General features: G+C 39.0%; 1 protein-coding gene across 1 annotated transcript in view; it reads left to right on the forward strand.

Annotated features, from left to right (window-relative positions):
- slc9a1a (solute carrier family 9 member A1a) overlaps positions 1-13,502 on the forward strand; it is a 54,476-nt gene that overhangs the window by 25,514 nt on the left and 15,460 nt on the right. The window contains exons 3-4 of the mRNA XM_081388973.1: positions 6,338-6,588; positions 11,947-12,164. Coding sequence (XP_081245099.1) covers positions 6,338-6,588; positions 11,947-12,164 — 469 coding nt within the window. The remainder of the gene's footprint in view (positions 1-6,337; positions 6,589-11,946; positions 12,165-13,502) is intronic.

A 13,502-nucleotide genomic window follows, 5' to 3' on the forward strand; every position in this document is an offset into this window, starting at 1 on the left:
CTGCACCAATCTATTAGGCACCCTCCTATCAGCTCCTGTAAATGCATATCGAATCCACTGCACACTTGTTCACTCTCACAGCTCAATTTATCAGGTGATCGAGCGCTTTTGAGAAGGCATCTTGTTTCCATTACCTCATCTGTTTTTCCTCAACGATTTGACCTCATGCTTTGAATGAGCTTCTGTCTCAAGTGGTCTATTGAACAAATGACACTTAGAAGGTGAAGTAGTCAAACATGATTTCAGGCGATTGTCCAGTTCTTCACATCTCAGCTGGGAAGCGGTTAACCAATGTTTATTGAAAGAATTACTGATACTATTGACTGTATTTCATAAGGAGTCCGATGCTGTGTAGCTCAGAAATGAAATACTAAATGTGGATGTTTGCAGATATTCTTATGTTAAAGGGTAACTAAACCCTAAACCAACTTTTTTTAGTTAATGATCTGTAAGAATGGGGCTTTATTAATGCTGTTCATTGATTCGAGTAACTTTTTTGACATTTGGGTATAAAGTGTTTTAATTTTACAATATATGGTGTAAAAACGTCTGAGTGCTGCCCTCTTATGGTTGAACGGTGGCTACTGCAGTTGAATTTTACTATTGGATGTTGCGGTGGCAAGTGACGTAAGCGGTGGCAGGTGACGTAAGCAGGTTCCAGCTCACCACGCCCTTGGTACGAGCTAGCGTAGATTTATCTGTATTGTACAGTGGGCAGGAGGGTACTAGGTGTAGTGTTGCTGGTTGCAACAGGACTGCTTTACTGCATAGCTTTCCAGTAGACTTGGAAATTAGGCGCCAGTGTTTGCATGCACTTGGCCTGGAAGACCATGAGTGTGAAACCTGCATTTTACGCGGGATTGCTTCTCCAACGCAATAGAGGTGGAAATGGATTTCTCCACACAGCTCGCGCTGAAAAGCGACGCAGTGCCAAACGCTGCTACTCCTGCATGCAGGGCCGGATTAACCATTAGGGCAACTGGGCTTTGCCCAGGGGCCCATGACATCTAGGGGGCCCTGACAGGTAGGAAATACACAGAAATTTAATAAAGTTATCAAACTCTTTGCGATCTTCTTCACTGCATAAGGTGCATCTACGCGGGTTCACGCGACTTTCCTCCCTCCCCGCTGAACGCCAGCGATTACTAATTCGTAAAATGCACTCCCGCTGGTTGAGCGCGGTAAAGTTCGTTTCAGTTTCGATATTAGCCGGACATTTGTTCTATAGGGTCGGTAGTCTAACAAAGATATCAATAGCAAGATTAGTTTTAACATTATGTGACCATTGTATATCGGCATGATGAAATATTCGTTCAAAATCATTCGTGCATTAATGCTGCATAATTATACATGAGAATGCTTTGACGCGTTTCCACAGCGCACGATGCTTAAGGGAACGTCTGCCAATTCCACCAACTGCGTTAAACGTAGTCTATAATTTGTCTTATTTAAAATTAATTTACTATTAATTAATTAAACAGACGTTTTCAAATCCCAAAGCTTGCAGAAGGTTCCTAATGTCAATACTGACTTTACAGCTATACAGCTTTCCTGGTAGCCTTGAGTAAATTAACATGTCTAAGAAAATGATTCATAAAACGTATAAATATCAGTTGAGCCTATGTTAATTTTCGTCACTGACACAGACGAAAATGAAAAGACTATCAGTCAAAGTTCAGCTTTAGGAGAGGTAGAAATAGGCCAGTATAAGAATACTGAGAGAATAAGAAATATGAAGATGAGGAGAGAGCAGACAAATAATCTAATGACAAGGTTTAAAGCTAGCCTATTTCTTATAATTTTTTGGCCTTCAAAAGTCCTAAATTGCACATATGTAGGTCAGAGAAATCCAAATTTTCTAGGTTAGGCTAAAGTTTATCCTCTGGGGTCGACAAACGCGTCGACGCATTTTTTCTGGATTTTTAGACATAGCGGCAAAATATGAAAATGCCTATAGAGAGCGCGCGCTATTGACATCAACTCGATAAAACTCATCAGATGCATGTACTTTACGTTGTCTTGCGACCCTGTGAGTCACTCTCCATTTTAGAGAGTCTGACAGCAGGTCTCAGGTGCATGCCCCCCTGCTCACGTTCGTCCCCTCTATCTCCGCTGGGGTCTGCCCACTTTTCTCAGTAGCACCTCAATGCAGTACATGAGATCCGGGGGGCGGAGTTGGATCCAGATATAAGGGGTGGAGATTGGTAGGTTTAGGGGTGGGTTTAGGGATCAGGGGGTGGAGACGGGTAGGTTTAGGTACATGTAAGGTGGGAGGAGTTGGATTTTATCCGACTCCTCCCCGTGGATTTCATGTTCCGCAGTGAGGACCATCTCACTTTTCTAGCATTTTTCATATATGACCAGTGGGTGGAGTCAGGCTCTGACCAGGGGTTTAGTTACCCTTTAAGCAAGAAGCCTGTACAATCACGGCAAAAGTACTAAACTAACTGACAACTATCTTACTAACTAACGGCTATCTATAACTAACTAAATGGGAGCACTTTACCCTAAGGTCAATAAATAGTTAACTAACATTAAAGGGATCATGAACTGGCTTTTTAAAAAAAAATATATATTGTTGTCTGAGGTCAACTTATGATGTTCGCTTGGTTTTTACACTCAAAAACATTCAAATGAATAAGTAATAGGCTATTTTTTACCCTGGCTTTTAAACGCTCGGTTTTTATGGGCGTGCCGCATTGAAGACTTGAAAGCAGGGCCGTAGCTAGAGGATTCGGGGCCCCCTGAAAAAATATTGATGTGGGCCCCCACCACCCTCCACCAATATCATATACTGTACAATAGATGAGCATGGAGGCCCACATATAACAGAAGAAGGTGATGTTGTTGTAAAACCTTTCAAAAGTTAAATTTATTTAAAAATTGCAACTAATAAAAAGAAATTGTTAAATAATAATAAAACCAATTTTAAAAAAGTAACAGCAAAATAATGTCTGTTATAATTCATAAATCAAAAAGTAAACATTTATAAATTGACAAGAATACAGTCAAATTAAAAAAAGTCATTTTTTGTCTTATTTTTTAATAAAGATAATATTATTAAATAAAGCTAAAATGTATTCATTCAAGTGCAGTGTGTATTCGTGTTTTATTGATGTACTAAATACATAATCAGCCGGCAGGTCAGGTGCATAATGCAATGCGTTGTGACTCGTGTCAATTTTTTAACTCTATTTACAATAGTGTAAAAAGACAGGAATTTTGACCAAGTAGCCTAATCATTCGGTCGATTGCGGTGCGCACCGATAATGAAGAGTGACAGGACCCGGCAGGCTGTAGATGGTAGTTTTCTTATTCCCAGGGAAATAACATTACAACCTGTCTTTAAGAACGTCTTGATCGACTGGGATACAACAACTCTCCTGGCCTCCCTCTCCTTCTTTTCATGGCGTTTCTGGTACACTGATTTATGTTTTCTTTTCCCCGACATTTTGTCAGTCAGTCAGTCAGTCTCCTGCTCTTCCACCTAGTTCATTGTTAACTTCAGGCACTGCCGCCTCAACTCTGATTGGTTCTGTTCACGAGCTGGGGTGGGACTTACAATTTTATCGGGTCCATCTGATGTTTGTCACTGACTGAATAATTAATAAATACTTTAGATCGGACTAAACCATTTTTAGGGAGGTAAGTGAATATTTTGACAAAATATTTAACCAAATTGCATGTTTTTGTGTTTTTCATTTAAAGGACAAGTTCGGTATTTTACACTTAAAGCCCTGTTTACAGATCGTTTCTGATGAAATAGAACGGTTAAGATAAAAATGTTGACAAATGCTGCTGTCCCGAGAATTTTAGGTTTCTTTCGCTTTCCCCCCCACCAGTAGACTGGGTGTATAGGTGCACTCGAACACTCCTTCCTAAAACACATTAAACTTTCGTTTACAAAGACGTGAAACTCACCGAGTGGTCAGGGGTGTCCACTGATATGCTCACACAAAAATCGCTGCAAAATATGCTTTCCAACCGGTGTTTTACCATTCGTTGTAAAACTGTGGACCTATTTTTCCAAACGTCTCACACCCGCCGATTCTTCCGTTGAGAGCTTGAATAATAGACACTCCAGCCCAGTTGGTGGCGATAATGCACCTTTGCAAGCAAACCACTCTGGCATTTCATTGTTTGCGATCCGCCGAAAAAAAAAAAAAAAAAAATACACGAAGAAGAAGAAGAAAACAACCCCTGAACCCCATTTCAGTTTCCGGCGGCGGAGTAATACCGTACCTCACAGCACATCCAATGCAAGTCAATGGAGGAGACAAAAACTACGATAAAACCTGTTGGAAAGCATATTTTGCAGCGATTTTTGTGTGAGCATATCAGTGGACACCCCTGACCACTCGGTGAGTTTCACGTCTTTGTAAACGAAAGTTTAATGTGTTTTAGGAAGGAGTGTTCGAGTGCACCTATTAGGGCTTGCACGACTACTGATTTCTGCTAGTCGATTTCTTATCAAAACAATACTCGAGTTACTCGACTACTCGTCGTTCATGCTACTGTAAATGAAATAGCTAGATCTTATCAATAAACATTTATTAATTCATAGCCTAATGCAACAATTACATAAGTAAACTCTCAAAACATTATAATTATGACATTTCATTTTTAAATTTTCATGTAACAGTCTAAAGCCAAATAAATAGCCGTTCTTGCCTTTCATTTCAGACGTCTGCTTCTAGGGGCCGTCACATATCGCGTCTTTTCCGCGCTCAAGGTCGTTATTTCAAATGTAGGCGCGCGGCGAGCGCGCTCATAATTAAAGAAACATGGTGCGCTAGTTTTTCCAGGCGGGTTTTTCTTTCTCATCTCCAGAAATATATCTAGTAGTAAAGCTAATGCAAGGGCTAGAAATAAATGAATCCTTTGCTGAATGATAACTTCCTCGTCGTCATCATGGAGAGCGCAGTTTGGTTGCATAGCGACGACAGACGCCGTGGGAGCGCAAGCGCTTGTAGGAGACAGCGGCACGGCCACGCGTGCTTTCCACACGTTTTTAGACGCAATATGTGAACGGCCTCTTGCAGAGTTGGCCAATTACAATATTTTTGTCATCCTTGATGAAATACTTCCACACATCTGACGTGTGTTGTCTGTTGGTGACGTTCGCCATTTTTAATTCATTTATGGTTAATGGACGCTCGAGTAGTCGATTGTTTCCGACAGCGTCGAATAGTGGTTGAAGTAGTCGATCTATCCCTAGCACCTATACACCCAGTCTACTGGTGGGGGAGAAAGCGAAAGAAACCTAAAATTCTCGGGACAGCAGCATTTGTCCAAAATTTTATCTTAACCGTTCTATTTCATCAGAAACGATCTGTAAACAGGGCTTTAAGTGTAAAATACCGAACTTGTCCTTTAAATCTCAGGCATACAACTAATATAAATATTAGAATTATAACAGGGGCCTATATAGTATAACTGCTGTATTTTGTGGGGCCCCCTGGGCAGTGGGGGCCCCTATAATTGTCACCACCTTTCACCCCACTAGCGACGGCCCTGCTTGAAAGTAAACGCCCACTGCTATGATTGGATAACAGTTTTGCATATTATAATGAGTTTCATGTAGGGCTGTGCAATTAATTGAATTTCAATTTCGATTTTGACTCCCAAAGATCACCAAAATACTACAATCGAGTAAAAACGATTATTTTGCCATGTTCTGTTTTGCAAGAACACTCTTATTTTGTCTTGTGTTCTGAATGACACGCGCACATCCGCCCCTCCCGAAGCCATAAACTCTCTCAGCTTGAATGTTTAAACTAATAGGCTAAGACTTAAAGTGAAAATAATCAACTTTAGTTACGATGCAATACTGGCCCGATTATGCAAGTGACAATTCCGTCATGTCCCGACTCCTAAACGCGAGAGTGTAGTTTCGACGCTTGCCTTGTCCAACCCATTTTGAGAGAGAGAGAGACAAGACACAGCACCGCTGAACATTCACGCGGTTCGTGAATTTGCGTCTTGGAGAAAGTTTTTAAATGACTGCTACTTCTGCAAAGTGATTTACTCCAACTCTGAGCGAAGACTTGTATGGACTTATCTAACTCTGGGGGATACGGTGAATAAGCTAAAGTCCAAAAAGTCGGCGTGTTACTTTAACCAAGGTGTGGGAACCCTGTATATAGGCAATTAAAGACTGATTTATGGCTTATTAAGATAAACACCTGATTAGTCGACTAATCGCTTAAATGAACGACTACTTGACGACTAGAAAGATCTTTAGTCGAGGGCAGCTCTACTACTCTCAATCACCTGTGGTTCTGATGAATTGTGTTCATTTCTGATGCACACTTCCCGTTGTTCTTCTTCTCTGTAGGTGCTGTATCATCTGTTTGAGGAGTTCCACAGTGTGGGTACGGTCACTGTCACCGATGTGTTCCTGGGTGCCGTGTGTTTCCTGGTGGTGTCGTTGGGTGGTATCGTGGTGGGCGCCATCTACGGCCTCCTGGCGGCCTTCACGTCACGGTTCACCTCGCACACCCGTGTCATCGAGCCCCTGTTTGTCTTCCTCTACAGCTACATGGCTTACCTGTCCGCGGAGGTGTTCCATCTGTCTGGCATCATGGCGTAAGAGACCACTCACTGTCTTCTGTAGAGCTGCTTTATTGTTGAATTGAGTTTTTCACAATTGATTAACTAACTTGAATCAACACTGTACTAAATTGAGCTGAATAATGACTAGGGCACCGGCAAAGAGCACCGTCCTTCAGATGAGACGTAAAACCGAGGTCCTGACTCTCTGTGGTCATTAAAAATCCCAGGATGTCCTTCGAAAAAGAGTAGGGGTGTAACCCCGGCATCCTGGCCAAATTTGCCCCTTGGCCTCTGTCCATCATGGCCTCCTAATCATCCCCATATACTGATTGGCTTCATCACTGTCTCCTCTCCACCAGTAAGCTGGTGTGTGGTGGGCGTTCTGGCGCAATATGGCTGCCGTCGCTTCATCCAAGTAGATGCTGCACATTGGTGGTGGTTGAGGAGATTCCCCTCTTCTATGTAAAGCGCTTTGAGGTCTCAGAAAAAGCGCTATATAAATGTAACAAATAATAATAATAATAATAATAATAGGGATGCACTGATAGGATTTTACGGCTATTTCGCTTGCTTATTTGAACTTTTATCGTTAAAATTGATTACTAGATAAAGATTAGCAAAGCTAATAGATTAGCGAAGTTCAAAAACGCATGCATTGAGGTATACAAGCTAGTTTATTGCTGTGTCATCAAAACATGTGGATCCATTTAACATTCAGCAGCCCAACATTATAAGAGGCACAACGTAAGAAAAATAAAACAAAACATGACAATCTTCAGAGGTTATTTTTGCTATCAAACTATATTATGCTGACAAACCTTTAATTATCTTAACCAGAAAAAAACATTTTATGCAACAGACAAACAACTACATACAGCTATAAATGATATATATACAACGTAGTGCCTAATTAATAAATGATCAGATTGTTATATCGGCCTTTTCATGCTATATCTGAAATGCCAATGGTTTAAATTGATAAAAAATCAGCCTATAAATATCAGTGGCTGATACACCATAAATAGAGCTGAATTCATAATATAATTGAAGAATTTTGAGACATTTTTATTTGAAATAACATGTACAGATTATTCATGCATAATGCATCAGGGATATGCATTCATTTTAATATTTCTTGTTGATTTAAAGGTGCATTAAGCAACTTTTCATGTTAAAAATACCCGTTTTCTAACCTATACATGCTTAAACAATTGCCTGATGGGCTGAATGAGCCCTTCTCTGATCACTGAGATTGTCTCTATAATCCTGTAAAGTAAAATAAATAAGAGGGATTCGGGCCGGAATTTTAGACTGGGCGTGACGTCATGCGCGTTCACGGCACGCTCACCTGGCTATGTCTGGCAGGTTTGTGTATTCGCCGCCATTCTCCGTAGAAGATGGATTCTAAGAGACCGGCTTGTAGTTCATTTCAAACACCAACGCAAACTCCACGTAAGATAAAAAAAGAAAACTTTTGTCTGTGAGCGTGCACACTTCTGGTTGCAGTTTCGCTTGCCGCCAGAGGGGGCATAGTTCTGCAAAAACTCAGAGACTTGCGCAATGCACCTTTAAGCGTTTCATTTCTTTAATGTTTAAATTTAGTTATAAGTGTCGGGTGCCTTTTGCAGGAGACTGAATTGCACAAGAGCTTTTTCTGTTTCTGACTAAATGATGAAATCAATAAACAGGGCCAGATGAAACGGGTCAGAACTGGTATTTCTCCAATTTGAAAGCATCCAGTGATTTAACAGCTTGTCGCAGACACTTGATGTATAGTCTAAAGGCGTTTGGATTCACTGTGTCTCCGAGGCTCGTAAGTAAAAGGCTGTCAGAGCTCGGTCAATACTCCGGTGCTGAAGACGGCTCTCGGTTATTATGACCTGGTGGATGATAAAAAGAGTCTGAGGCTCTGACAGGCCTGGAAACAGAGCAGTAATTCACAATGTGTCTCAAGGTTATCAAAACCGTTCCACCTATTACAACAAAACGATTTAAAATGGATAGTTTTGACTGGGGCTGGGCAGTATAGTTAATTATTTAACTGTTAAAATTTTTGGGGTCAGTAAGATTTTTTTTTTTTTTGAAATAAATAAATACTTTTGTTCAGCAAGCATGCTTTAAACTCATAAAAATGACAATAAAGTAATTTATAATATTACTTAAAAATTATGTTTCGTATTAAATGCTGATCTTTTGAACTTTCTATTCATTAAACAATCCTGATTTTTTTTTTTTTTTTTTTTTTTTTTTTTAAGAACAGTTTCCACAAAAATATTAAGCTGCACATCTTTTTTCAATATTGATAATAATTGTTTCTTGAGCAGCAAATCAGCCTATTGGAATGATCTCTGAAGGATCATGTGACACTGAAGACGAGTAATGATGCTGAAAGTCAGCTTTGCATCACAGACTTCTCTAATTTTCCATTCTTGGCAAAAAAGTACTTGTGTGCTGTTGCCTCTCATTTGTGTTTAACAATCTATTACTCATCCGCCTTGAACAAGATTTTGGTGTTTTGGGGGACAGCTTCGAAGTGGTTTAAAACCTATTACACTGACCGTTCTCAGTTTGTTTCCATGGGTGGTTTCATGTCTGAGATTAGCTCTGTTTTCACTGGTGTTCCCCAGGGCTCAGTCTTGGGCCCTCTGCTCTTTAGTATTTATTTGTCACTACTTGGTCATTTGTTGCGATCGCTCGGCCTCCATTATCACTTTTATGCTGATGATACGCCGATTTATATACTCTCAAAATCTGGTGAACACCCTGACGTTGGTTTTCTCTCCGGCTGTATTTCTAAGCTAAAAACATGGATGAGTTATCATTTCTCAATGTTCTGAGTTATGGTTCCCGACCCCGTCGTCAAATTTCCAAAGCTGGTTCTCTTTCTTTGAGTCTCCAAGAAAGAGCCATCAATAGTCAAAGTAAAGCAAGGAACCTTGGAGTTTTTTTTGATACTAGTCTTTTATTTGATTCTTTTGTACAGTACAGTACAAAGTTATATCATCCTTTTGTTATATGATCCCCAAGATTGCGTCCTATGCTAAATTTCTCTGTAGCTGAAAAGCTGATAAATATCTTTGTCATCTCTCGGATAGATTACTTTAACGCCCTTTTAGCTGGAGTTTCTAAGATGTATGGGTGACAGGGCTTTCTCTTCAAACTCTTCCTTTTGAACTTCGGGAAGCCCAGACCTATGAAATTTTTAAAGGTAGACTTAGACATATACAGTGCTATGCATAAGTTTAGACACCCATACTAAAGTTGACTAAAAAGAGGAATAAAAAATCATCTTTTGGAAATTGAACTTAATGCCTTATTTAAAAAAATTAGGAATCCAACCTTTAAGGACACCAATTTTCTTTGTGAATGAATAATGTATCGTAAATAAATAAAAGTTCTTCCTTAAAATACAGGCTGCATAAGTCTGGACACCCCTGTGTTAAATTCCCATAGAGGAAGGCAGATTTTTATTTTTAAAGGCCAGTAACTTCATGGATCCAGGATACTATGCATCCTGATAAAGTTCCCTTGGCCTTTGGAATTAAAATAGCCCCACATCATCACATAGCCTTCACCATACCTAGAGATTGGCATGGTTTTATTTCAGTTAGCCTAATAGCTGGTTTGATTTGCATTGAGAGATGATCTTATGGAAAGTACTCCATGCCAATCTCTAGGTAGTTTTTGTGTCCATAAAGGTTGTATTTTTCCTAATTTTTTTAATTAAGGCATTAAGTTCAATTTCCAAAAGATGATTTTTTTATTCCTCTTTTTAGTCAACTTTAGCATGGGTGTCTAAACTTAATGCATAGCACTGTATTTTTTTTAACTAGCATTTGTTTGTTGATGTTACTTTTATTACTTGAGCTATGCATTGCTTATTTTGTGTACAGCGCTTTGAGAAGCTGTTTTTAAAGGCGCTTTGTAAAATAACGTTTATTATTATTATGGATTTATGCATTTGCTTTGACATGACTAAAAAGGGTACTTTTCACCCCTTGTTTAAAAATGAAAATCAAAAATCAATGTCATTAAAAAAAAAACAAAAAAACATAAGGCATATAAGACATGAGGACACCACATAGCCTTGAATGGCGTATTGCTCTTATTAAAAAGCACATTTCTTTTGTTTTTGAGCTGTGTACTATCCTATTATGCAAAACATTTCTCCTAAATGCACGCCTCAGTGCAGTCACAGGAAGTGTTGTCACAGTGAGCTTCCCTTTTAAAAGAGGAATAAATATCAGACGAGGAGGAGCCGCCTCACTAGCACAGGACTTAAAATTATCAACCCTGATAATTTGATCCCAATCAGAGGTCAGGTCAGGTCAGGTCACATGACCCGGTTCACTTTAACTAACGTATCATAGCAGGTCATACATTTAACAGGTGGCGATAGTTAGCCATTGAATCACACCTCCATAATAATGTAGTTTTCATATACACTTTCATATAAAACCGAGTCAGTTGTCATGACCTGTCGGTTGCCTGTAGGTGCAATTAGATTCTCACGTCAAGCTAAATTAGGGTATTTGAGATGTTCACTTTCAAGGACGTATGTTAATGTATTTTGATGAATTATTGAAAATTATGCAAATTGCTGGTTGGGAGAGAATTTCAAGGTTCAACTGCCTGTATGACTGGGCGATAAACTGGAAATATGACAGAAATATATGACTATTATACAGTGTATAATACAGTGTATAATAAATGTACTTCAAAGTAGTAGTAGTAGTAGTAATAATAATAGTAATAATACAATGTATTAAAACATTATATTTTATTATTATTATTATTATTATTAATACAATATATTAAAACATTATATTGTATTATCATTATTATTATCATTATTATTTTAAGGAATATAATACAATCCAAATATTTTTTCCATGTTTTAATTTATACAGTACAGTTGTGCAACACTTTGTTTGACAAAAATGTAAAATGCAATGTTTTGTTGTAAATTAATTCTTATTGTTGTTATTTCCAATTGATGACATTTTAAAAGATTGGTTAAATTGTTAATTAAGTGATTTAATTGTAGGTTTTATGAATTTATTAGGGTTAGGGTTGGAAACACAACATTTCTGAACATTTTTAATTTTTCAAATTTGAGGCCCTAAAATAAAAAGTAGCTCACTCTTTAGAGTTTACTTGTAAACAAACAAGTTATATTTACATTCATTCTCAAGGATGCATTTCATTCCCCATTAATGGTATGAAATGAATATTGTGATAAATATCAAAACTGAATGAAATGGGGGAAAAATTAGTGTGATCATCTTTTTGGCCCTATCGCCCAGCCCGAACTGGCTGTCCAAAATGCCTTTCAAGCTGTGCTGGTTTATCCGATCTGATCAATAACTTTGGCGAATCTTCTGTTTCCAGGCTAATCGCATGTGGTGCCGTCACACGTCCCTATGTGGAGGCCAACATATCCCATAAATCCCACACCACCATCAAGTACTTCTTGAAGATGTGGAGCAGCGTGAGCGACACACTCATCTTTATCTTCTTGGGAGTGTCGACAGTGGCCGGGCAGCACCACTGGAACTGGACCTTCGTCGTCATGACTGTCATTCTCTCACTGGTGGCTCGTGTTCTGGGTGAGTAAAGGGACCACAGTTAGCGTCAGGGCTTGACATTAACTTTTTTGCTCTCGAGCCACTATGGCTAGAGGTTTTCCAAAGTTACTAGACACTCAGCATTTTCACTGGTCACAATTTTGACATCGATACCATGGGGAAACTGCCATATATATGCCATATTAGGCATATTAGGCTGCTGTCACTTTAAGACCTGTCGCACGGATCCATTGTTGTGTTACACATGTGTTTTAGATAAGAAATAAGAAATCAATTTAGTTCCTTAGAGGCGGCTTTATGTGCGTACACTTTGGGTGTGAGCTTAAAATCTGCAGGAATGAGTCAAATTATGCGCAATACGCACAATCCCTGGGTGAAATTCAAGCCCTGTAACAGCAACAATATTCATGCGGAGCAAATGAAATGAGCGAGTTAGGAGAGGCGGGTTTGTGTGTCACTCGCTGTCGGGGAGATTAGAGAGAGTAAGAACAGCTGGTATCCTGTATCTATTCTGCCGGAAAATCAGTATTGGATGTGTTTAAGATATTTCAGTATCAAAAAATCAATATTTTGTGTAGGGCTGTTTTCGACTAAGGATTTTCATAGTCGAATCTGATTCGTTAGATTTTGCCATAGTCGACTGATAGTCGAACCTTTTTTTTTTTTTTTTTTTTTTTAGATAGCAGCTAGATTTTTTCCATTTCAAACAAAAGAGCTAAAAAACACATATATATCACACATATATCATAACATTTCATAAACATGAGGAGCAATATGAGAGAGAAATTTGGTGATGGTTGTTTAGGTACATTAAATCACGTAAAGCTTTTTCACGCCCATGAGAACCGCGTGGAGTCAACTCACAGCCGCTCCGCAGCCCTGCTGAAAATGTGAAGCAGAAACGCTTAATATCAGATAACGTCCATAATAATTGGACTCTGGGTTCGATTTTTTGACCATTTTCAGTGGTTATGAGGAGCAATATGAGAGGGAAATTTGGTAATCGTTGTTTAGGTACATTAAACAATGTAAAGCTTTTTAACGCACATGAGAACCGTGTGGAGTCAACTCACAGCCGCTCCGCAGCCCTGCTGAAAATGTGAAGCAGAAACGCTTAATATCAGATAACGTCCATAATAATTGGACTCTGGGTTCGATTTTTTTTTTTATCATTTTAAGTGGTTATGTGGAGCAACATGAGAGGGGAATTTGGTAATCATTGTTTAGGTACATTAAACCACGTAAAGCTTTTAACGCACATGAGAACCGTGTGGAGTCAACTCACAGCCGCTCCGCAGCCCTGCTGGAAACGTGAAGCAGGTTTTTGAATACATTTTTATTTATTTACATTAGTAAGCT

This window comes from Scardinius erythrophthalmus, assembly GCF_964197995.2.
Source record: "Scardinius erythrophthalmus genome assembly, chromosome: 16".
In the NCBI taxonomy this organism is placed as follows: Eukaryota; Metazoa; Chordata; class Actinopteri; order Cypriniformes; family Leuciscidae; genus Scardinius; species Scardinius erythrophthalmus.